The sequence below is a fragment of the Balaenoptera physalus genome (genome assembly GCF_965194825.1).
Source record: "Balaenoptera physalus genome assembly, chromosome: 8".
Taxonomy (NCBI): Eukaryota; Metazoa; Chordata; class Mammalia; order Artiodactyla; family Balaenopteridae; genus Balaenoptera; species Balaenoptera physalus.
In genome coordinates this window covers 91,736,758-91,763,449 of record NC_138887.1, presented here as the reverse complement: position 1 = coordinate 91,763,449, position 26,692 = coordinate 91,736,758, and the positions used below count along the sequence as shown (strand labels likewise).

Genomic DNA, 26,692 nt, shown 5'->3' with positions numbered 1-26,692 from the left:
GGAGGCCTCATCACTAACCCTTCTTATTTCCTCTGCTCTCGCTCCTTCCACAAGCCCTCTGCAGGTTTCCAGAGGGCTCACCCTAGAATAAAAAACTGCTCATGACAATCTCCTGCTGTTATACTCCAGTGGCTCCAGAATAAACGCTGAAGGTCTCTGAATGTTATGTCAAGAACATTACCGTCTGGCTTTGGACCTTTCCCTTGCTGCTGTCCATCCTCATCTTCTAAAACTCCATCCACCGTCACCATCATTTTCATAGCAGTAGGCCCCACTGCTGCTGACTGGTGGCCAATGAAGAGATCATGGAGAACGGAGAACGTACACTTTGAGTACATGGGGACACCAGAAGCTTCTGAGCAGTGCCAGGGAATCACAAGTGAGCCAGAGGGAAGGATCTAGGGATGGTGTGGTGTTACTTCTTTTGTAGTGCAGAAAGCCCCTAGCAGGGAATTTTCTTTTGGTCAAAGGGTGATGGAAAAGGACAGAATGTAGAGAAGGCTGAGATCTGGATCAGAGAAAAGGAGTTTCTAGGCTGTTCCACTTAAGCTTTTAGAATAATTAGAGGACAGGAATTATGTATCAGCTAGTGTCTTGCTTTTTTTTTTTACGAAGAAAGTAAACTGATCAAATCATATGACTAACAAGTGAGGAATATACTGATTCATATGGTGTGCTAAACTTATTCCTGGTTTCTAACTTTATTTTCTAAAAAAAAAGAAATAGAGATTTAAGCTACTTACATTCAGCTGGAGGTTAGAATGTTGAATTTTCATCTTCCAATGGGCGTGGCACATACATTACCTTATATGTTCCTCTCTATGACTCTGTAGAAGAAAGCCAGTGAAAAGAGACACAGAGAATGAATAAAAGAAGTGTATGAGTGAAAAAATACAAGAAGGAAGAGTAGCAGATTTTTTTAAAATAATCAGCTTCAAGAATCGAAAACTTATATGGAGACTAAAATGGTGCCAGTGAAGAAAAGAATGTAGAACAGAAGATCAGTTCAAAAAGAATGGCGTAGCACTTATGCAAGCAATGGGTATTTTGTGTTTATTTTAAAATAACATCTTCCTTCTCATATTGACTTTTGAGAGAGACCATCACATCACATGGCTCCATTATTTGGTAAGGAGGGTCTGAACGTATATTAGAATTGGGTCATATTTCTCCTCAGTATAAGGTATTGAGTTAGGTTAGCAAGACAGATACTTTTTAAAATCACATGTGACAGTGGTAGTAAAAAAACAAAAAAAAAATTAAACACTAGATTGGTATTTTAAAATAATACTTAGGACTCCTGAGAGAACTTTCTACTTCAGAAGTAATAAAGATAGAATTACTGTAATAATATGTAATGACGTCTACATAATTGAGTTTGCTCCTTGGACCCTGCGTTACTGGAGGCTCTTTGGAGGTCTGTCCCTTGCTTCTCATCTGGACTCAGAGTGTCATCCCTGCAGAGCCTTGTTTTAAGTGGACGATGTAAAAGATGGGCTGCTTCCATCTCCAAAGAGGAGATTATGGACTTGGGGTCACCTTAGACATAAAGGAGTTCGGATTTAACTATAAATGTGATATGTTCATTATTTTTAAGCCAATGAGTCTTGCTCTAGAACTAGCTATCCAGAACTTTTAATACAAGGGTATGCAAAGCTGGACTATAGCCCTGAGCCTAGCCAAGCGGGTGTCTGATTAAGATTACTAACCTCTGGAGAGGGGCAGAGCTGACATACCTATAAAGCTGGAAGCAGGGAAAAATAAGGGTAGATTAGTTTCAGAAATAGGGCTTTGAATTAGCATGGGGCAAAGGGAATCCAAATGGCTGACTTTCCAACAATAAGCCGAAAGGAATCTCCAGCTATAACAAGGGGTGAGTGGCCATCTTATGTCTCCATGAATCCTGATCAGAGGCTGAATAATCCTTCAAACCCAAAGGTGGAATGAGTTTCTGTTTCTGTGGTTGGTTAATATTTTAGAATTGAAACCATGTTAAATAACTTGAACTAGACGTGCTATTTCACAACTAAAATGAAATTTACATTTGGACCAACTTGCTTTAGGATGTTGAACTTAAGTGGTCAGATGGAGAAGCAGATGTTACTGAAAAAATTGGAACATATGAGGCCAGCAGCGTTGAAGACAAAGCTTTTCACCAAAAAAACCCAGTCTGTTTGACCCTTGATTCGTACCTCAGAAGAGACCAAGATGAACAAAGATGAGGTGGAAACCCAACCCAACTGTTATGAACAGCACCCCACACCCCTTTTGTCTAGGGCACAAGCTGTCCATTAAATGTGGGATTAATTAAGTCACTGACAATAGAGTCCTTGCTTGTGGACTCAGGAGAATGAGTTTGTGTCTCTTTCCAAGAGACCTCCTGCCATCCTATAAACTCGTTTATTTCCAGCCTGAATCCTCCCTTGCTGCCTCCATCCTTTCGTCCCAGCCCCTGCCGGGCATCTCAAGAGCGATGCCTCACTCATCACCCAGGCCTGAAGCATAACCCGTCACCACCTCCCCTGCCTCAAGTGTACTCCTGCTCATGTGCTCTCCGTCTCCATCCACTGCATGGCCTCTTCTCCGGTGGGAACTTCTGAGTCATCTCTGCTATTCCCTCTCCGCCCCTCTCTCAAGACATCAGCCACTGAGCTTTGCTCACTCCATCTCAGACTGGCCTTTTGTTCTGTGCCTGGGCCCTGGATGAGCCTCCTGTTACCTCTTGTCCCCACCTCAGCAGTAAGAGCCTGTAGATGTGTCTTCTTGTTTCTTCGCTCTCCTGTCAATTCTTCACACCAGAGTGAGATCTCAAAGCAGGAGTCAAATCCTGTTTATCCCCTCCTTAAAGACTTCCACTGATCCCCAGAGCTGGTAGTTACTCCCTTCTGACATGACATCGTGGGCCTTCCACTTTTCATTTGTGGCTGGGTTCTGAGACTTCATATCAGCAAGTCTTACCCCGGCTGCACATAAAATGCCAATGCCCCAGGCCCAGCACTGACCAACTACATCACAACCTCTGGGGTTGGCTCCCTGGTGACTGTAACGTGTAGCCCAGAGTGAGGACACAGCCTGCTGCCCTACTGCCCACAGATGGGGCTCCTGGCTTCCATTCCACTGATGTGACTCTGTACCCAAGCTCCCAGCCTGTGCTGACTAGACACATGTATCAGCTTTGAGCTGTCTGTCATGCCACTCTTGCAACTAGTCTCACCTTGGTTTGAAGCCCTGGTCCCTTCTAGGACTGAGCTCTGCCTGGCCTCCATTCTTCTGCCTATGCCATTTCTTAAACCTAGAAAGCCTTCTTCTGATCTGTCAAGATGCCATTCCGTGTAACGGGTCCAGTTTAAAATGCCACATCCCCCCAGTTGGAATCAGTCAATCTTCAGCATGCCGTAGTGCTTAGCATTGTATGTACAGCAAGGGGGCACTGGAAAACATTTGTTGAGATGCAATTACATGTTCCTGCAGACACGTTCTAGCTGGAACTAGCCATACACTTAACACAAATCAAGGCAAAACTGGAGACCTTCAGTCCTTAGTTACAGAAAAGCAGATACATAGACCAACCTGGTCTGGTTTTGTTGTTGTTGCTGGGTTTTGTTTTGTTTTTTTAAATCACTGGGTATAAAAGATTTGTTAGTTTATCATTGTTGTTTTAAAAAACTATAGGTTTATCATACTTCATAACAAACAATTTTTGAAATAACACTTGAACCTGAGAAGCATAGAACTGTAGCAGTCTTTACTAAATAGCCCTGTGGAAGGGGACGCAGCACACGCCAGACACTAGTGTAATAGCCCCAACAAATACAACTCAGTGGAGAGGTGGCTGGCTTTGTTTCCTGTCTTCTAGTTTTTAAAGCTTTATAGCATCCAGAAGAGCTATTTCAATCTCAGAAGAGATTCATTTACAGGGACTTCTTTTGAAAGTGAAAATGTATTTGTGTCTATAGTAACTAGGAGGTGGAATAGAGTATAATGTACTATCATAAGTGTTTGTGAAGAGTGGAATACTTGACAAAATCACTCTCAAGTATTTTAATCTTTTTTGCAAGGTTAACTTAGCTAAGACTAGGGCATCTTAGAATCCTCTAAAATATTAAAAAGTGATTTTAATTTTTTATTCATTGGTATATAGGAAGTATTATTTATAAATATGTATATATATATATATATATATATATATATGTGTGTATATATATTTCAACTACAATATTAACAACATTTGACTGCTTTCCAGGTGCCCAGGCACTGTTTCGGTTACATTTTATCCACTGACTTGTCTTCTACATATAATAGCAATCTTCCATTTACTTTCCATCTTTCACTTTGGGTTGACATGCAGTTCAGCCCCCCGTCTTTAGTGTGAGGACCCCTAAAATAAAACTCACAAGTCCAAGATCGCGGTCCTTCCTTAACACTCTTTCTGAAACCTGAGTCAGATCTCCTTAACCTCTCTGAGATCTGTAAAATGGAAGGAGGGATCTGCTGGCCCCTGAGGTCCTGTCTCCATAATTTTATGAATATTTTACATATGTGTAATTTAAAGATCACTTAAGGATTTTAACATTTTGTATTCTGAAATATCCATCTATAAAATACATACTGCCTATTTTTACAGATCAATGAATAATTTAAAATAAAATTGTCATTTAACCACTGACCGGGTCACAAAATAGAACATTCCCAGCTTCCAGAATGGGCCCATGTGCCCCACCCCTGTTCACAAACCCTTCCTTCTGGAGGTAACCACTAGTCTATCTTCTGTGATAATCATTTCTTTGCTTTTTTAAAATAGTTTTACTATCTATGAATCCCTAAATTATAAGGTTAGTGTTGCCCCTTTTTGAACTTCAAATGATGGCATCATATTGTGTGTAGCCTTTTGTGATTTGTTTCTTAATATATTGTTTGTGACAAGTCTTCATGCGGTTGCTTGTAGCTGTAATTTGTTCACTTTCATATCCGTTGTATGAATATACTCCTATCTAGTCTGTTGTTGGTAGAGATTTGAGTTGATTCCATTTGGAATCTGTTGTGGAACTAATGTTGGATCGTTGTGTGTGTGTGTCTTCAACTGTATTCAGTAATGCCAAACTGTTTTCCAGAATCCTATACTCTCCCAGCAATGTCAGAGCATTGTGTCATGTTTTTGCTAACACTTAAATCTTTGCCAGTTTGTATAGGTTTTTGTAAAATCTTTAATCACTGAATTTCCTTTTTGACCACAGCATGTCTGATCCCAGTGAAACAATCTCCTGCTAACAAGAAAATCATCATCATCTTAGAGAATTTGGAAAAATCTTCATTGTCTGAGTTACTGGGGGACTTTTTGGGACCTCTGGAAAATCGCAGCACTGAAAGCCCCTGTAGTTTCCAAAAAGGTAAAGATGGTGGAGAGACCGTGCTGAGAAGCAGACTGCTTTGAGATCCTTCTCATCTTTCTGTTTCACAGAGCACGTGTTATGCTTCATGGTCGTCTTTCTTTCACTTATTTGAACTCGTCCCCTATTGTGGCTTGCTGAGGTTGGACTGCTGCTTTTGGTTTGTTTCAGGAAACGGAACGTCTGAATGTTATTACTTCCATGAGAACTGCTTTTTGTTGGGAACCATTGCCAAGGCCTGTCTCCAAGGCTCCGACTTGCTGGTGCAACAGCATTTCCGCTGGGTCCAGCTGCGGTGGGATGGCGAGCCCATGCAGGGGCTGCTGCAGAGGTTCCTAAGGAGGAAAGTCGTGAATAAGGTAACAAACCACAGGCACGGCCTAGTGCTGGGAGAGGGGCCTTTAGTGTCAGGCGACCCAGGCTTGAGCTGTACCACTTACTGTGTGGCTTCCAGCAAGTAAAATTTGGAGATATGCAAGTGTTAAATAGGATAATGCATGTAAAACCCATAGCAGTTTCTGGACTATATTAAGTATTTTAAAAAGCAAATAGGTTTTACTTTTTTTATGAACTATTCTCAAGGAGTCTCTCCAAGTTCTAAATGCTGTGGGAAACAAGATTAGAAAATTAATCACTCTTCTTAAGGAAAAGCTACCGCTTCCTTGGAGCCTTCATTATCCATCACTCAAGCTAGTTTTAATATTTGTTACAGTGAGCTATTAAAAAGTCACATGAAAAAAATTAGAAATCTATCTGTTGACAGATTTTCAAGAATAATAATCACTTTTAGTGATTTTTCAGAATAATAAAATATTCTGTATTCTATCAAGATAACAAAATTAATTCAGTGCTGACCAACTGGAGTATATCACTATTTAATATTCATAAATTGGGCCAGTAGCTGAGTGTCTGGGTGGACTTGAAATAAAAGAGCTCGATTTAGCAAGATTTTATCATTTAATCCTGCACAGTTGGGCCACACTTGGAGGACAGGATCTTCATTGTATCAGCACAGGATTTCAAGCTGTAGGTAACACAACACCCCACTGCTAGCTGCTTCACACACACACAAAAAGGCTTTTTTCCCTTGTATAACCAGATGCCTTGCAGTAGGTGTTGATGATGTCCATTCACACCTTTGTGATGTCAGGTCCCAGGTCTGGGTGAGTCTCTTGACCTCCCTTCAGGACTGCAGGACTTTGGGCGTCACGCCCTCACACAAACTTGTTCATAGGCAGGAAGCAGGATGTTGTGCAGAGAGGGAACTTCGGCTTCCTTTGTCTCCTCCTTATCAGGGGGAAAGAATCTTTTTCTGAAACTCCCAGAAAGAAGATTTCCCCATAATGGTTCATTAACCAGACTGGTTTCATGCACACCTCTCCGCCAGAGACCTTGGCTAGAATTACCTTCCCAAGGCCAAAGCTCTCCACCAAGTTCCTGAACAAAATTCAGTGTCTGTTATGTTAGAATGTGTGAACATACATGCATTTGTGGAGTTGGGGCCATGGGAGGCGGGTGGAGGGAGAAGTGTGGGATGGGAATGCCTTTGGTAATTCAGTGAACAGTGCCTGCTAGTGGTGATTTGCATTAGTATCTGAAATTCCTAACTGAATCAGAAATCCTCTGTCCCAAGCTCTGCTAAAGTCAGTTGCCTGGTCGTAAATATATTCTTTTGACCAAAGCACGTCTATTATATGACCTCAACCAGTAGGAAGAAAGGTGAGGCAAAGACAGTCATAGGTATACAGCTTTTCAGATTATTGATACTTCCATTAACTTCATCACTATTAATATTTAAATCTTATTGCCAAAAAATTCACCTAAATAATTGCAAAAGATACCAGTTTTTTTTCTTTAAGACTTCATTATTTTTAGAGCAGTTTTAGGTTTACAATAAAATTGAAAGGAGGGTAGAGATTTCCCATCTACCTCTTGCTCCCCACACATGCATAGTCTCCTCCATTATCACCAGAACGGTGCCTTTTCTTATCAAGGAGGAACCTACACTGACACCTCAAAATCCCTCGTTTACCCAAGAGAAAAACATGGAACGCTTCACGAATTTGCATGTCTTTCTTGCGCAGGGGCCATGCTAATTTTCCTTGAAAGGTACATCTTACCTGGTAAAGTGTACATCCTTTTCCCTCCTCTGGCTCTCTGGTAAACATAGTTTGAAAAGGATTGATTTTACTTATTTTGAAAGGAAAGTTCCAAGCTTCAGGCTCTACACTTTCCTCCATTGTGTTTGTGAATGGGCAAGTGGGGTGTGCTGTGAAGAATAGAAAGGGGAGGGGAGGTAATGCCTTTCATTTATCAGGAATCACTTCAAGTAGGTTAATAAAACGGATTCCTGGGTTTAGGGGTACAATGGGAATGAATGACTCCTGCAAAACACCAGAAGTCTTGTAACTGCAGGATGGAACCAAATATTTGGGGGCGCTTAGAAGCACATTGGCACGTGATCAGAGTTTCTTCTTCCAGCTCCTTACAGGGATATAAGTAAGCAGACCTTTTTTGGACAATACCAGGCTTCTAGTATTTAATAAAAAATAATTATACTTTCTTTAGTAGGAAATTAATATTCAGCTATTAATTGTAGCACATGATCTCATTCTCGCTGGAAGAGGATCAGAGGAAGTGGGAGAAATATGATTGTTCCTCTTTTGAAGAAAAGGGAAACTATGATAACAGATCCCAAAGCCTCATGTAACACAGTGATGTTACTTTAACGGAGCTGCTAGAATCACTGAACCACTCTTTCATTTTTTCTAGGCCAAATTCTCTCCCTTCATGTAAGACATAAAAACATTCATGTATTATCCTCAGACTTAATATCATAATTCCTTGGTAAAGTAGAGATTTATGTGAATCTGCTTTCTTATAAAATACAGAGTCAATTGCTGTATCTGACTTCTAAATATTTGAGAGATTTCTCCTCATAGTAAATAAATCTTTGTCCTTTTGTGACCCCTCTGTACTACCAAAAAGGGACCTTTTATAAGATATAATTCAACTATCCAACTATAAGATATAATACTCCCATTCAACTGTATGTTATACAGTATTACTTAAAATTTGCACATTTTAAAATTTGAAAACATACTTCTTTATGCTGTCAGAGCATTTTGATGAAGTTAGCATTTTATCTGAGCCTTCCTTCTAGGGAAATTAGAAGTAATACAAGGTGAACATGCCACAGATCCAGGTATGCCATCTTATAACTTACCCAAGATATTAAAATATTTAATGTAATTTTAATTTCATTTATTCAGAATCCTTTTTTGAACACCTACTATTTGCAAGACCTTGTGAGGAATTCTATACACATGTGAAAAATGATTTCTTCCCAAATTGATGTTTAAGAATTCATCCAAGTAAGACACCTCATCCAAGGTGTCTTACTGCGCTATCGTGTCTGAATCCTTTCATTGCATGTAATAAGCTACAGATCTGTATCTCGTGCTAACACACGTCAGACAGTATGTTATTACCTAGCCCTCTTCCAGCCACCCCAAGTGAAGGTAAAATCAGATTTGGCTACAGTTTTGTTTTACAGTTTGAATTTTTATATTCTTAGTTTTGGAGTGTTCGAAACAAAAGGACAAGAAGCACCGTTGTAAACCAAGCCCCCGTCTTCCCCCTCCCTGTCTCTAGTTCAGGGGTCAGGTGCCCTCTCCCTGCGACCCCGTGTGCAAGACGGTCGACTGGGCCCTGGCTGTCTGGCGCCAGCTCAACTCGTGCCTGGCCCGCTTGGGCACACCGGAAGCACTTCTTGGGCCAAAGTATTTCCTGTCTTGTCCTGTGATCCCAGGGCACACCCAAGCGACAGTGAAGTAAGTGTCATTGATCCTTCTTTGCCTATTTAAAGTAGAGCCCTGGCTGATTGGGAATGTTTGGGGGTGAGAAAGCTGAAGGGGCCACCTTGTGCCACCTCTTGTGATGAACATGGAAAGCCAGTGCCCTGTGCTCCTGTCAGAGGACGACCGTGACTCGTGTGGTGGGTACTTCCTAAGGAAACTATTTTTGCTAAGACTAGATAGATCCCAATTTCCCTCTGTTTGCAAAACTTTCATCAGACTCATGTGCGACTTGTTGGGCAGTGTCTCCTGGGGAAGGCCCACATGAGACATTAGGTCAAGTATCCTGTAACCATCCCCCCACCTCACCCCCCAAAAAACCCACTTACATTCTGTTGATGAATTGAAAAGCTTCCTCTTTTATTAATGAGACTTATGTACTTACTGTGTTTTAGAGCAGCTTATGAAAACAGACGTATATACAGTAAGGTTAATGAAATAGAAAACTAGAAGGAAATTGAAAGGAGGAAAAAATTTGTCACCATCCAGCTTACTTAGTAAGGGTTCTGTGATTTGCTGTTAGATTTGATTCTGTACTTTCTGGCATCCTGGACAGAAATCTATTTTGAAAAGCGGGGTATGCAGATAATATGTCTTCTCTATTGTAAGACAAACTATCAATTTAATAACAGCTAATTGAGGGAACACAAGAAGTGCTATATTAAAAAGTATACAGCAATTTCTTGTTAAAAAGCAGAAACATTTATTCATATAATTACCCCTTTATCAGTTTCATGAGTAAATGTAAGCCTTTTTTTTTTTTTCTTTTTTTAACATCCGGAGCCTCAAGATTCTTAGGAACCAGTTTTGGCCTTTCCTGTCTGCTGCATGGTCATTGTCAAGAGCTAGAGGCTCTGAGATTTTTACCTTATCTGCAAGCTGACAAGTTAGCCTGCCACATTCAGGATGTGGCCTCTGACCCAGCACTTCATCACTCAGAGCACAGCCACAGCCTAGGCTTCATATTTGCATTGGTTTCCCCACCTCCTCAGGTCCTACGGGGTGATGCATAGTGGCCCAGGTGGATGCTGGCCTTGCATCAAAGCTGTGGAACTGTGAGCTTGGGAATCACCCAGTTTTCTAACGGGGATGCTGGCAAATCTGCCCACCCTTTACCCAGGAAGGAAATATGACTTTCATTATCGTCAGGAAACAAGTCTGCCCTCTGCTCCAGAAGGAGACACTGTCTCTGTTTTTCCAAGTCGGTTTACGATACTAAAACAGCCTTGAAAAGATAATCCAGAGCAACAGCTGACACAAGAGGTACAGAAATGCCATGGAGAGTTATCTCCCAACAGCCATATAAAGGAACTGCCTTTTTTAAAAAAAATTATATATTGTTTTAGCCAAAGCTTATATCATCTTTACCCCTTCAGCACCTTTAGGAGTAACTGTACTTTTTTTTCCTGAATTACGTGTCACTAGACATTAACAAAGCAGCTGACAGTAGATGCTTGATACTGAGTAAATAGTTTTAACGGTCTTGAAAGGCTTATGTCAGTATCTAATAACTTTGAAAACTTTCCTATTCTGGGAGATGGAATTTTGTCTACAGCCTTTAACTGTATTAACTGTTTTTTAATGCTGCAACAAAGTGTAGTATTTTTTGAAGGAATTTTGATTGGCACTGAGTGCTCCACACTTGGGCTGAAGTCCCGCAGCAGCTACAGCTATTAATGCAAAGAGTCCACCTGAGGCCGTGGCTGGTTGATCCCATCCCCTCGCCACAGGGCTAACCCACCACGTGTAGACGCTGAGCCCCTGCCTTGGTGCAGGCAGATTTAATTTGCCAGGGATCATAAAATGTATCCCAATTGCAGAAATACTAAAATACAGTACATGCGTCTTATTAAGGAAAATGGCAAATAAGTTTAAGCTATTTAGACACAGACTTTCAGGAAATCTTTTTCCAGACTTCTTTAGTCTATAAAGTTTTCCACATATTTTTTCCTTTTCCATATATTTAATTTTATTTGTGTATTCATTTATTCAACACTCCAGCTCTCCAGGATCTTATAAAGAAAAAAGGTGAGGGACATGTTAGCAGTTTCATTTGAAATGCATTGTATTTTTAAGGCAAATTCAAACTACTTTGGTGTTTGTTGGATAATTTCACGTATTCCAAAATGACCTGGGAAAGGTAGCCTGTCCATAGAAACGCTTAGGTTTTGTTTCACAGTCTTCCAACCTGTTCCCCGTAGAGTTGTGTGTGATTCCTGAGAGGCTTGGTCCTAACTGTGAAACCCACCCCTCTCTCGGAAGGTGGATGTCTAAGCTGTGGAATGCTGTCATTGCACCCAGAGTTCAAGAAGCAATATTGTCAAGAGCCTCTGTGAAAAGACAACCCAGCCTTGGGCAAACAACTAAAAACCCCAGCCAGGGGCAGCAGGCTGTGGTTAGAGCTGCTCTCAGCATCTTGCTTAATAAAGCTGTTCTGCATGGCTGTCCCCTCGAGAGAGCAGGTATGTGGGTTCCTGCTGGGAGGAGAGGACATTCACACTCTTACGCAATGCTTGCTTGAATTTGTTTTTAGGGCGCTCTATTTTCTCTCTTTGTAATGAGAGAAGTTATCTCCATGTAATGGATGTTGCACAACACAGCTTTAGAACTCTCTCTTTTTTCATTACTGGCTCATGTTTAAATACCAGACTTCAAAGTAAAGTTTGCTGGTTGACAAAACGCCTGCTTGGGTATTACAAGCCTGTGATTTTGAAGAGGCTATTTCTTCAAGTATTGGCAATGTTGGATTTTGCTTGACTCTGTGAAACTGCATTATTGCTTCTGTCCTTTTGACAGAACATGGTTTATGTTATTTCAGAGCTAGACCAGCATACAGCTGATTTCAAAGGAGGAAGTTTCCCTTTATCCATAGTTTCAAGTTACAACAGTTGCAGCAAGAAGAAAGAGAGTGGTGCCTGGAGAAAGGTGAGCACCAGTCCTCGCAAGAAGTCTGGCCGGTTCTCTTCACCCACCTGGAACAAGCCGGACCTGAGTGAGGAAGGTAAGGGGGGCAGGCATGTCACCCACACGTATGTGGGCACCCATGAGGTGGCTTCTGAATGCAAACGTGCTTTATTTTTATCACTCTGCATTCAACAAAGCAAAATTCTGAGTATTTCAGATGCATATTTTCATGGAATAAAACACGTGGTAGTTACACTCCAAAAATATTTGAGAGCCCCCTACCTGAAAAAATAATCTTTCATACTAGAATTCTGAAATTAAATTTAATCTTTACCATGTTAATGGTCATCTGCTTTTTATTAATTTGATTTTCTTGGGCTGCACACAATTATATTTATGTAATACAAATTGACACATAAAAGGAAAGAAATATGCCAACATGCATTCCTAAGCCAACCTTAAATTTTTAGAAGTATGTGTTATAGACATATTTGATTATAGGCATATTTGATACCAGTTTAAGGTCTTTACAAGTGAGTCAGCTTTACACATTTTTTTCATACATGGGATGTACTGTGTACCAAGTTTTATTCTAAGCACTGGAAATACAGCAGTGAAAACAGGAGATAAAAATACCTCCCCTCATAAAGTTTACATTCTAATAAATTATTAGACCTCTTCCTTTTGGCTTTGATAATAGCACAATCAATTGTACAAATTTTAAATGTCCTCCCTAAAGGCAATCATATTTGAAAAGATGTTCCAACCTCGTATGCATTGTGGATTTCTGTTACGTGTAATTTAGGTCTTCAAGAGCCCCCCCTTGCACCCCAAAATGTTCTGTTTTATGCAATTTTATGGCAAGTTGACAGCAATGGGGTTGCTAAATAAAAGAATATGATGCCTAAAATCTTATCTTTCTTAAAACAGAAAGAGTTGCTTTTGTTACTATATTTTTATATTGAAGCTTGTATTGATTTTTTTTTAAATTTAATATGGTTTTAACCATATCAGTACATGCCAGAGTTTTGTAATTACCCCAAGTGTGTGATAATAAATTGTGAGCACTTTTTTAAATGACTGAATGGACAGTCACTGAAAAAAAAATATAAACTCTCATTGTAAAGATAAGTTTTATGTATTTATAATAGGATACATTCTGATCCCAAAGGCTTGCCCTTACTTCCTAAAGTTAGAGTGTTCGATTCAGGGAATAAAATCATGAGACTCTAGCCCCCCCCAGTAGAGCAAAGAGTCTCCCTCAGATGACTTTCTGTAACAAGGATTATACCTTTTACCTGTTTATCCCTTGAGAGTATCCAAAAGAGCTCTACGATGAGGATTATCATCTCCATTTACAGAGAGCAAAACTGAGGCTCAGAAACCCTTGGTTACCTCCTCCAAATCACTTCTACAAACGGGGGGTTCTGCAGTCCATGTTTTTCGTTCCTTGCGAGTCCAATGCTGTTTTCTTCAGTCTGTGCCACTCATAATAATCCATGGCACTCAAAGAAGGGCACCCATGCAGGCTCTTCACTGTATCATTTCTAAGTTCATTAGAATTCCTATAGTGTTCAGGACCAGCTGATTTCCTGAACAATAAGGCATTGTCAATATATATCAATACTTAGAGTTGACAAACAAAATCCATAAAGTGAATATGAACTTAAAACAATATTATGGAAATAAGTCTAACTTGGCAGACTGTATCATGCAAAATTGAGTTATAAATTATTTTAAATTCATTTAAATAATTATTAGTTGTACAACTATTGGATATATCAAATCTTCTTTGAAACATGAAAACTTAGCTGAATAGAATTGTGTGCAACCATAGTTTACACTGACTTCAATGCAGAGATTTATAAAATGCATTGGCCAGTGTTTAGGTGCATGAACCACTGATTGGTTAAGGACCAAAGGTGGACATGCCTCTAGTTTTTAATTTTTTTTATAATAGTAACTTGTTCTGATAATTACATTTGATATAAAAATTATTACAACAATGTTTGGGTTGATTTTTGATTTTTTTGACATCATTGGTTTAGAAAAAAAAAAAAATAGAACCCTTTTGCATTCCATTCAGACCACTATGGAAACTCCTAAAATTTAATAAAGACACAGCCTTTTTCTTTCCTGACCTAAACCAAGGCTGAGGGGTTGGTCACAGGCTTCCGGAGAGCAGGTCCCAAGGCTGTGCACTTACATGGTAATTAGGGGAAACCTACTAGTCATTGCTTTCTGACAATAATGACGAAAGTATGGATGAGGAAACATACAGAGATTCTTTGATGATCTGCTTTTAATCAGGGTATATCAAATTCGACTTACTTTTCAAAATCATTCTTTAGAGATTAATCTGTGCTAGCACCATTCGTACAATTTTAGAATTCCCTCAGAAGCAACTGTGTTAATGAACTTATAAAATTTAGAGTGTGTATTATAGAAACAGACATTTTGAGTCTAAAATGGTTTAGTGTTTCTCAAAGCCTGACCAGTACACACAAAAAAACCTATGCATTTGCATGTATCTATAACTGATACAAATTTATATATTTACTTCAACCTGTACAATCTGATATTTCCTATTCTGTTTTTTTTAAATGGGTTGAAATATGCAGTTTGAAGAACATTGGTATGATATGCAGTATTTGTTTTAATGCTGTGACTTTTTGTATACTGTTCCTATTTTGTTTTCTGTAAAACGCAAAGCAATTAAAAGTTAAATTTCTACACGACTAAGGCCACCCGCACTGTAATATATCATGGGGCCCAGACATCCAAAACTGCTCCAGATCTACGTAGTCAGTAACGTTGGAAGGCAAACAAAGGGAGAGAAAGGGAAATTACCATCATCAAAAGGCATGTATTAACCCCTTTTTAGGTACTTTGAGAACAAAGACCTAAGGATGTGTGGACTTGACTGGTTAGCATAGGGTCCATTGATGAAAGCAGAGCTGAGGATTCCTGAGTTGAGCCTCAGGTGGTGTGAGTTGTACTGTCTTTAGTCATAAATATATCAAATACATGAGGTTGTTGGTCATTCCCTGACCTTCCACAGGGCCTCAAGAGATGGATTTAATCCAAAAACAATATGAAAATACAGCAGAGTCCATAGCCTGTTTCTTTTAAATACAGAGTTCAAGATGCACAGGGACATTCTGTTGAAATGATTACATTTTTTTCTTTAAACAGGTATCAAAAATAAGACTATATTACAGCTGAATTGTAACAGGAATGCTTCTCTGTCAAAACAAAAGTAAGTTTGCCTTTTAGATTTAACTCATAACAAACAATACACATTCTCATTATTAGTCTGTGCAACTATTACACTGTTAATTTTTTAAAAAGCAAGAGGTAATTCAAATGCTAGTATTAAACTGAAATCTAATGAATGAATTTCTTAAAAAAAAAGTTTCTTAACAGAAAGCGTATTTTGCTTTTAGTTTGTTAAAAGGTTAGAAATATCATTGGCTTCATTTTATTATTAATGCATTTGACAAAGATATGGTAAAATCCTGCATTTGTGAACTTTTAAACAGACTTTTAGATGACTTTTTTTTTTTTTTAATGATAGATTCACAGAAACTTAGCATGACTTATTTTTTTCTTATTTTGCTCCTAGGGAATTGTTGATTATACCTCCAAACTTGTAAGCTGAAATAAGGAATTATTTATCATAGAATAAAAATGCTTGGTAGTTTGTAAATAGGTCCCCAGTGTAGCCCAGTAAATTGTGTGCTCAATCACTTGGCAGGTAACATTTAGGACCCTGTGCCCTGGTTCACAGAATTACAGAAGGGGGTCACTGAATCTGCATCACATGCTTGTTTCTGCCAGGTCCACTGTTAGATCTGTTGTATTCAACAGCCTATATAATATTTGTAATAACTCTATGTTGTAGGTATAAGGAATTTGTTAGAGAGAAGGGAACCCAGGAACTGAGTGAGGTGTTGAGGACGAAAAGAAAACCTGACCTGTGGTCATATTGCTAATATGTGGTAAATTCATATTTACTCCATTATCACACTGCCCCCTGCACACAGTGTCTTAACTTTATCTTTGGAGACAGAGAAGAAGAGGGAAATGTTTTAAGTGAAAGTAGATTTCTTTGTGTAATAAAATTTTACCCTATTGAGAATTTTAAGTGGGAGTTTTCAAAATCCAGTGGGAGTGGGTTGTTGCATAAGTGACATTGATGGATGCCTTTAAAGGATGGTAAAAACTTTTTAGGTCTCTAGAGAATGATCTATCATTGACGTTGAATTTGGATCAAAGACTCTCTCTGGGTTCGGATGATGAAGCGGACCTTGTCAAGGAACTTCAGAGCATGTGCTCCAGCAAATCTGAATCTGATATAAGCAAGGTAAGCAGGGCGCTTGGGGGAGGACATTGAATGGTTCCACCCAGCAGCCGAGAGACTTCTTAGAGCCACATCGTAACTCTCACTCCCTGACAGAAATTCCTTATCAAATAGCATGTTAATGCTCCAAATCAGAACATCCCTTACCTTGCTTAGAAAAGCCCTTTCTTCCGAAATACCCCTTCTACAATAAGGGAGCTCTATTTAGCATAGCTTCTCTGAAAAAACCTGAAGTGAAAATTGCATATGTTAATTGCATTACCACAAATTACACCAATACATCCTTTCCCTTTTCGTATTCCTAACTTTGGCCCATAAGTCACCGATCAGTAAGAGAGCATTACAGCAGCCTTGTGTTCTGGATAGAATGGCAACTTTCCTTACAAATAAAAAAAATAAGTGGCCTGTGTAATTTGTTTAGTCAGAGTCTTCAAGCTGTGAAATTTGAGATCCAAATATGGAAATCAGTGACCCAAAATCTCGAAGCATTAACAGCATCAAGTTCAACCTGTTTTGGCACCCTGACATCTGCAGGAAATTTGACCAAACTTCCTTGATAAATGCCTTTTACTTGAAAGGGAGCATAAGAAGGTAGTTATAACTTATGCAGCTTCCAGCCAAAGACTCACCTATTGTATTTAGACAGTCATAATCTCTGGACAAAGTAGAACTGACTAGCTTATTTAATGTCGCTGGAAATGAGTCGAAATACTTAACCTCTGGAAAAATAAGGCAACAATGAAAATCTTGCAAATTTTATATCCTTTCACTTTGTGCCAAGTGATTTTTTTTTAATAGGGCTCATTTGGTTGTCTTCTGACTTTAAAAGACTTTTTCCTTAGAGGGTATTTCTCATGCATTTGCCATTAGTTTCACATGAAGACTTCAAGTCTTTATAAAGACTTCAAGTCTTTATATGAACATTATAGGACTTGAAGGTCTGTTCTGTAGAGCTTCTGACAGTAAGAGAAGGATCACACTTCTGTTGTGGGTTTTCCACAGTGACTTGATAAACTGTGTTATTTTCCAGATTGCTGATTCCGGGGATGATTTAGGGAGGTTTGATCGTTCAGGAAACAACCCTGCATTTTCAGCAACTGTTAATAATCCAAGAATGCCAGTGTCACAAAAGGTAAGTGTCCCCTTTCCCTCCTAAATGGGACAAAGAAGGATTGTTGTGGAATTTGACTTCACAAATCTTTCAATATGCATCACAAAGTTACTTTTAAACCATAGTTGGGAAATAAATAGGATAAAGGCAAAAGTGTTCACTAGGTAATCAAGGTTAGAAAAATTATTGTTTGGATAATAGCTTGAAAGAATCACATAGAAAAGCATTCTTTTTCCTTCTATTTGATGCCTAAAAACTTGATTCCAAAATTTTGGGTGTCTTGTCCATTTGTTTATGCCGCAACTAGAACTAATGTAACTTTCTATCTTCTTTGCTGTATTTCAAAATGGGATATTGAATTTCATTTGAGCACTATTTTGGAAAATTGGAGTTAATTTTAGCAAAGTGCTGAGTGATAACAAAGATCTACACACAAAAAAAATCTCATTCTGGTTTACTTTAACTTGCCGTATCATGCATGTTTCAGTGAGAGACTTTCCTTTAAAAACAAATCAGAATGTCAAATAGAAGAGCCAGGATTCCAATAGAGTTCCTTAACCTCTTGAAGTAACTTCTACGATTGGTTAATAAATGCCAAGAGTTGAGATGGCCCAGCATGGTACTCCTGGGTGAACAGAAACAATAACACTACTTCTTATCCGGTAGTGATTTTAGGAGGATGCATATTTTGTAAGAGGCATTTAGTAACATGTGGTTTGCTCACCAAGCCGTGTCGATTGTGGTTCACATCCTGTTCTCATCCCCTCGCATGGCAGCTGACACACACCTGTTGGGGGGCAGTGCAGAAAGCAGAATTATAAAGTCAGCGTGGTGAGACTGTTACATTATTAACCCTCCTCTGATCACTGGACAGCCCTGGGCTCCCCTGCCCTGCTCTCTCACGGCTTCGTTAGGTTTCAGTCCTGATTAGTTACCCGAGAAGCTGTGTGTGTTGGGGGGAATATTAACAAGGCTGAGTTCTTGTATAAAAAATATATAACATGATGATCTGTGAAGAAGAGCATGACCTGTCTGGCTTACTCGGTATAGTATTTGCTTTTTTTCCCCAATTGGGAACAGTTTAGAAGCACAGCAAAAGCATAGTTTGGAGAGCAGGTAAGGGAGGATGACTAAGGAGGTGACCTGGGGTCCCTGCGGAGAATTCTGGCTGGAAAATATTTGTTCAGGAGCTGTGGTTCAGAACACCTATCTTGGGCCTCCAGGACCCCTCGCGCAGCAATCAGTGGGAAGGGGTGCGATGAGCCACTCTTTGTCCACTATAAGAAGGTTGACCGGTAGTGACGATAGTGACGACTGGCAGCTATTGTACTATGGCTAATGAGGACAGTTTTGTACCTCTTTTTCTCTGTCACAGGACCCTAGTGGGTTGCTACACTAAGGTACTGTCCAGAAAAATAGTACTGAAAGTAGGCTAAGCTTTGTTTTAAAAGGGACCTTTTTAAAAAATGGATCATTTTATACTTTCTGGACTCTTCAGAAAGAACCATAGAGTTGTTTAAATGTGCGGTTTGATGCAGGTATTAGGAGGACAGCTGCCCCCTATTGCTTTGCCCACTGAACGCATTGTGAAGACTGTTCCCGTGGCTAGATGTTCTTCTCAGAACCTGCCAGCAGAGGGTGAAGTGTACTCATTTGGCATTTGCCAGCCTCCTGAGAGCGTCACAGGCTCATACCTCTTCTACCGTGATAAACGCAGCGAGCATTTCTTGGTTAGATGCCCAGTCTCTTCTGTTATCAGGAAGTAATTCCCTTTAGAAGTAAGAGCTGTCTGTGAAATCACTTTCTCCTGTGCGGCCAGAGAGGGGCCTATTAATCAGGTAGCATGTCAGCCAGCCTTCTTAAAACAAACAAAAAACCCCATATTTACATAAATACAGATTTAAATCATCAGGAGAGTAGATACTAATAAATGTTTTCTTCTCATTAAGATGCAGATTAAACCCCCTAAAGCAGAAGTTCTCATTTTGGTGGCATAATGAAATCCACTTTTTTCCAATCCCCGGTACCTGGACCACATGCCCTAGAGGTTCTGATGTAATTGGTCCAAGGTACAACCTGGACGTTGGGGTTTTTAAAAGCTCCTTGGTGATTCTCATGTGCAGCCAGGGCTTAGACCCACTCTCCAACACATACCTCTGATCTCTCATCCTCCTTATTTTCCACCCCATTTCTTTCCAAATATGTCCTTAAACTTCACATAACTTATTTTTACATGTAATTTACTATTTCAACACCATTACCGTACATCTCCCCATGTCCATCTTCACCCTTCCTTCTTCCCATGGAACCCTTTCCTCTTCACCTGTCACACTCCATACTCACTTGAATTCAGTTCTGCCACCCAGCAAACATGAAGTGAGGCTACCCAAGTGAACTCAAGATCAGGGAAAAGGTCTTATCCCAGCATCATCACTCTCACCTATCCAACTCTGGTTCCTCGGGGGCAAAATGAGAGACCTAGACCAGGTGATCAGAAGAGTTCTGAAACACTAGAAAAACAAGAGCATGCAGTTTCCAAGAATGGAAGATCTTGAGCTCCTTAGTCATAGAGAATTGCTATGCAGGAACTTTAATTCACAACAGAAGCTCCATCAGAGCAAGGATGGTGCTCTTTTATGTTCTCTACTGTAAGCCAAGCACCTAGAACAGTGCTTGTCTTGTAAACATTCAAAATATGTGTTGAGTAATAGTCCAATTAGATCTAAAGGCAGAAAAATTAAGTGACATGCTCAAGGTGAAAGAGTTGAATTGTAGAACTGCTTAAAAATGGTTGGAGTAGTCCAGTTTGATTTCCTCAGGCCTAGGACTTCATACAACCCCAGCTGGTGAGGAGACCCCAGATTCTGGCACTTGATTCACTGACTCCTGTATCTAGCACTTTTGTGATACTGCAAAGGACCTAATGAAAATCAGCCAGTGGGTTTATAGGACATTAAGCATTGGCTTCTCCCCTCCATTGTCTTTTGTTCATTTTTTCATGAGAACTTGAGAAACTCCTACATGCTTGTTCAGGGACGGAGAGGAGGAAGTTAGGACTGATCACAGAAGTTGGGAACGATGTCAAATTGACAACCTATTTTGTTTGCCTTTCTTACAGGAGGTCAGTCCTCTCAGCAGCCATCAAGCGACCGAATGCAGCAACAGTAAATCAAAGACTGAGTTGGGTGTTTCAAGAGTTAAATCTTTTCTTCCTGTTCCTAGAAGTAAAGTCACCCAGTGTTCCCAGAACACCAAAAGCAGCAGCAGCAGCAGTAATACAAGGCAAATAGAAATAAACAATTCAAAAGAAGAGATTTGAAACTTACACAACAATGAACAAGTAGAAAAACCTAACAAATAGGCCTGCCTGCAATATTCTCATTCTTCTTCTGTATATTTCACACAGAAACCAAGGACAACAAGATGTAAATACCTTTAAATGAATCAAATGTTTTCACTGCAATATAAAGTGCGGGACCACTATTCAGTTTTTTGTAAAATGTATTTATAATCAACATTTTGGGTTTTTTTTCAATTCTGTAGGATTGAACTGCAATACCAAGAAGTTATACCCACTTTTCAAGTAGTTTTATAATAGAAAAGTCGTAATAGTTTTACTCAAGATGTTCAGGGGTATTAAAACAACTGTCTGTGTACTGTATATCTATATATATGTACATATGTATTTAAGAAACCCTGAATCATTGCATACTACATGTGTGCAGCATTGGCTTAGATAACAGGTACCATTTTAAAGAGATCATAATTTTATGTTCACTTGATGAGAAATGAGTAGAATGGGGCAATAACATAACAAATCATTTCTCAACAGTTACTTTTCTTAAAAGCCATATTAAGTATTTTGCCTGTTAAAATTCTAGTTTCCAGTTTTAAATCTTTTAATGGTTGCATCATGTATATTTATGCTTATGAGTTTGCATTATGACTCCTGTAAAATATGAAATTATATAATGCAATAAAAAGTGTTATCTTTCTTAACAAAAGTTTTATACCTAAGTGGATATAAAAAAAATGTAAATGCTTCAATAAATGAGACTTAACTCCTCTTCAATTCTAGTGGCACAATGGATAATATTTTCTAGACGGTTTGTTTCACTAATGAAATGACTTATAACTCAAAAAGTTAATATGCCTTGACACCAAATAAAATATTGAATTAGTGAAATAATTTTGTCATAGTTTCTATCTATTGCTCTTAGTAGTTTATCCATGCAAAAGATATTTGTGTTCAATTTAAGGACATTTATAAAACTGGTCCTCCATGTTGGTATTTCAGTAGCTATTCAGAGAAAGACTCACGCTTGTTAGAAAGTATTAGTTGGTTTAAACTAAAATAAAACAAACATTTCAGTGGAGCTCTAGGAATTAGGTGCTCATTGAAAAAAATGTTTTCATACATACAAAAAAAAGTATAATTATATACCAAGAGTCATTTGCTTATCTGAGAGTACTGAAAGTCCTTTCTTGGCCAGAATGGTTATTTACATTAAAGTATACACATGTGCATTGAAACTATATTACACTTTGCAAGTATCTTTAAAAAAATGTATAGTGAAGATTAGGCCACATGGGGTGAAGTAGAGGAAGGATCAGGGAAGAGATCAATTCCAGTACCTGTCAGCCTTCATCTCTGCAATCCTTGGGTGTACAGCGTGGACCTCACGGACAGGGAGATGGAACTAGAGCAAGGGACAGAGGGTAGATGATAGGAGAGAGAGGCTGGAGGAAATGGGCTTGAACACAATAATGCCTTTTAGCTGGACTCAAATTCTTGGTACCCTGGTGGTTTTTTGATACTCCCAAGTGTTTTCACAGAAAGACATTAATCTTGGGAACAAAACTCAGTGCTCTTGATATCATAGACCAACATACCTAGATGGAGGTGGCTCTAATGTGTTTCCTCCTGCTTACATACACCTTCTTAGACTGTGTCATATTTGATTTTTTTAGTGATAAGGCATTGTACTTTATATTAGCAGCTTTTCTGAAGATAAGGATCTCATTAGTGTATTCAAGGACCAGAGAAGAGAAAAACAAAATTTGGAATATATTATTAAGATGACCTCTAGTAACTGATCCATACAGTTTTGATTCATTAGTAAAATCAACACATATACTTTTTATAATTGGATGGCAGACTGGAAGATGTCTAAAGAAGGCATTTAGATCAGGAGCACAGATAGAGACCTAGTAATTGGTCATTTTATCAATTTAGTGTGTCACAACTACCTTTTTTTTGAAAATAGAATAGGATGGAATAGAAAGTGTCAGAGTACATCATGGTATCACAGTCAATAAATGAACTATTTGTGAAGATTTTGTTTCTATTATGTAGGTACATGGATGTAGGCACCGGATTGTGATGTAAAGCATAACTCTTTCTGTGGGTCATGGCCAAAAGTCTTTGAAAGTCACTACTGTATAATGGAACCTAGTGGTGAGGGTCGGGGTGCTTGAGGGGGTAAAAAGTTCTTTGGTGATAAACAGCCTTGGGACTGAATTAAGCACTAACATTTACTAGCTGTGTGATCTAAGACAAGTTACCTGATCTCTTTGACCCAGGTTTCACAATAGTTAAATAGGACATGACAATCCTACAAGTTATCCATGAGCATTAAAATGAGGTAATATAGTGTTCCTAGTTACCTCCCTCATACATAAAAAGTAGTAAATTATGTCCCAGAACTCTATGGCAATCCAACACCTTTTCAAGTTGTAATCAATTCAAAAGCAACTACTAACAGCTGTATTATGAGCATCAGATTTTACTACAGTTGTATGAAACACCTAACAGATAGAAATAGCAAATTGGAAATTAATATAAAACATTAGCAAATTTTATTTTCCTTTTATGTTAGTCTATTTAGGAGAACCTCATCATCAAGCTAACACATTTTGCAGTTGCTCATGTAAAAGAAAAACTAGTAGATGTGTCATAAAATCTGATAATGAAAAAAGCCAATTTTGATAGACAAGGCTGAATTTCATAATATTTTTTTCTTGCAGTAAATACTTAATGCAAATTAAGTTCAGTTGACCTAGCCAACACCTGATTTAGGCACCTGTTCTTAACAACTATGAGCCATTACACAAAACTTACTCTATGAAGTTATGTGATACTTTCTGAATTCTGTCTGACCCCTTTTGTAACATTTTTCTCAGAGAACATCCCTCAGATGTCAAAGGAGTAAGTTAGTGAATAGATAATCCTGTTAGTTTAGTTTGGTTTTTACTGTGAATAAATAGTTGAGTTGTAGACCAAGATGCCATTGTTAATTTGAAAGAGAGGACTATGGAAATATATGGAGAGAGGATATGGGTTACACACCATATCTATTCTGTCTTTAATAGTGAAGATAACACTTGACTATCAAGAGTCATGAGCTGCAGGTTCTGGCCACAAGGCTAAGACAACATGTAATATCGCTGGGCATCAATGTCTTCATTGGAAGAAAAAATGGAGGATTTTTCTTTTCCCAGAAAGAAAAGTACAATAGGAAAATCAGAAATTCTGATAGTTGTTCCTACACATTCTGATACCTTAATAAGGGAGGACATCAGCTAAACATATCAAAAAAAAAGTTACTTGGATTATATTTTGAGGAAATCAAGAATATGTCAGAAAGAGAAATTAAGAAATCAATCCTATTTACAATTTCATCAAAAAGAATAAAATACCTAGGAATAAACTTAACCAAGGAGGTAAAAGACCTGTATACTGAAAAGTAAGGCATTGATGAGAGAAATTAAAGAAGGCACAAATAAATGGAGAGAGATTCCGTGCTTACAAATTAGAAAAATTAATACTGTTAAAATGTCCCTAGTACCCAAAGCAACCTACAGATTCAGTGAAAATCCCTATCAAAATTCCAATGGCTTTTTTCACAGAAATAGAACACACAATCCTAAAATTTGTATGGCACCACAAAAGACCCCGAATAGACAAAGCAGTCTTGAGAAAGAACAAAGCTGGAAGTGTCATGCTTCCTGATTTCAAACTATATTAGCTATAACAAATCAAAATAGTATAGTGCTGGCATAGAAACAGACACAGATCAATGGAATAGAATAGAGCGCCCAGAAATAGACCCATGCATATATGGACAATTTCTGATAAAGATGCCAAGAATATACAATGAGGAAAGGACAGTCTCTTTAATAAATGCTGTTGGGAAAACTGGACAGCTACATGCAAAAGAATGAAACTAAACCCACAATCTTACACCATACACAAAAATGAACTCAAAATGGATTAAAGACTTGAATGTAAGACCTATAAACATAAAACTCCTAGAAGAAAACATAGTGGGGTAAGCTCCTTGACATTGGTCTTGGTGATGATTTTCTTGATCTGACACCAAAAGTAAAGGCAAGAAAAGCAAAAATCAACAAGGGGGACAACATAAAAACCAAAAACTTCTGCACTGGAAAGGAAACCAACACAAGGAAAACCCAACCTATAAAATAGAAGAAAATATTTGCAAATCATATATATATGATAAGGGAATAATACCCAAAACATATTTTAAAAAACTCATACAACTTAACAGCAAAAAACCAAACAATCCAATTAAAAACAGGCAGAGGATCTAAATAGACATTTTTCCAAAGAAGACATACAGATGGGCCAACAGGTCTATGAGAAGGTGCTCAACATCACGAATCATAAGGAAAATGCAAATCAAAACCACAGTGAGATATCACCTTATGCCTGTTAGAATAGCTATCATCAAAAAGACAAGCGATAAGTGTTGGCAAGGATATGGAGAAAAGAGAACCCTTAGGCACCGCTGGTAGGAATGTAAATTGGTGCAGCCACTATGGAAAACAGTATGGAGGTTCCTCAAAAAATAAAAATACTCTCACAGGCTCCAGGAGAGGTCACAAGCCACATCTGCTCCCACTGCGTGCTCCAGGGGTGTGCGTGAGCCACCACCACTACCGAGAACCCCAGAACCCGGCATCAGCCTCTGCACCTGCTTACCCCCTATCAACTTGAACAGACCAATCACTAGAAGTGAAATAGAATATGTAATCAAAAAACTCCCTACAAACAAAAGCCCAGGAGCAGATGGCTTCACAGGCAAATTCTACCAAACATTCAAAGAAGAACTTATACCAATGCTTCTCAAACTCTTCCAAGAGATTGAAGAGGAACACTCCCAAAGACATTCTATGAAGCCACCATCACCCTGATACCAAAACTAGATGAAGACACTACTAAAAAGGAAAATCACAGGCCAATATCTTTAATGAATATACATGCAAAAATTCTCAACAAAATATTAGCAAACTGAATCCAACAACACATAAAATAGATCATACACCACGACCAAGTGGGATTCATCCCAAGTTCACAAGGATGGTAATACATACACAAATCCATCAATGTGATACACCATATCAACAAAAGAAAAGACAAAAACCACATGATCTTGACTTCCCAGGTGGCACAGTGGTTAAGACTCTGTGCTCCCAATGCAGGAGGCCCGGGTTTGATCCCTGGTCAGGGAACTAGATCCCACATGCATGCCACAACTAAGGAGCCAGCTAGCTGCAACTAAGGAGCCCACGTGCCACAATTAAGACCCAGGACAACAACAACAACAACAAAACACATGATCAGCTCAACAGATGCAGAAAATGCATTTGACAAAATTCAACATCCATTCATGATAAAAAAAAAAAAACTCTTATCAAAATGGGTATAGAGGGAACATATCTCAACATAATAAAAGCTATCAATGACAAACCCACAGCCAATATAGTACTCCAAGGTGAAAGCCTTCCTGCTAAAATCTGGAACAAGACAAGGATGCCCAATCTCACCTTTTCTATTCAACATAGTATTGGAAGTCCTAGCCACAACAATTAGAAAAGAAAAAGAAAGAAAAGGTATCCAAGTTGGAAGGAAAGAAGTAAAATTGTCATTATATGCAGATGATATGATACTATATATAGAAAACCCTAAAGACTCCACAAAAAAACTACTAGAACGGCTCAATGAATTCAGCAAGGTAGCAGGATACAAGATTAACATACAAAAGCA

General features: G+C 38.7%; 1 protein-coding gene across 3 annotated transcripts in view; it reads left to right on the top strand.

Annotated features, from left to right (window-relative positions):
* CTTNBP2 (cortactin binding protein 2) overlaps nt 1-24,836 on the top strand; it is a 156,072-nt gene extending 131,236 nt beyond the window's left edge. Inside the window, exons 12-20 of one of the 3 annotated variants that reach the window (XM_082472240.1) lie at nt 5,235-5,387; nt 5,559-5,746; nt 9,042-9,220; nt 11,507-11,706; nt 12,063-12,245; nt 15,344-15,407; nt 16,382-16,514; nt 17,542-17,643; nt 20,741-24,836. In XM_082472240.1, coding sequence (XP_082328366.1) covers nt 5,235-5,387; nt 5,559-5,746; nt 9,042-9,220; nt 11,507-11,706; nt 12,063-12,245; nt 15,344-15,407; nt 16,382-16,514; nt 17,542-17,643; nt 20,741-20,941 — 1,403 coding nt within the window. In that variant the 3' untranslated portion in view covers nt 20,942-24,836. The remainder of the gene's footprint in view (nt 1-5,234; nt 5,388-5,558; nt 5,747-9,041; nt 9,221-11,506; nt 11,707-12,062; nt 12,246-15,343; nt 15,408-16,381; nt 16,515-17,541; nt 17,644-20,740) is intronic. The other 2 variants (XM_082472238.1, XM_082472239.1) reach the window with 2 other exon arrangements.
* The last annotated feature ends 1,856 nt before the right edge of the window (nt 24,837-26,692 follow it).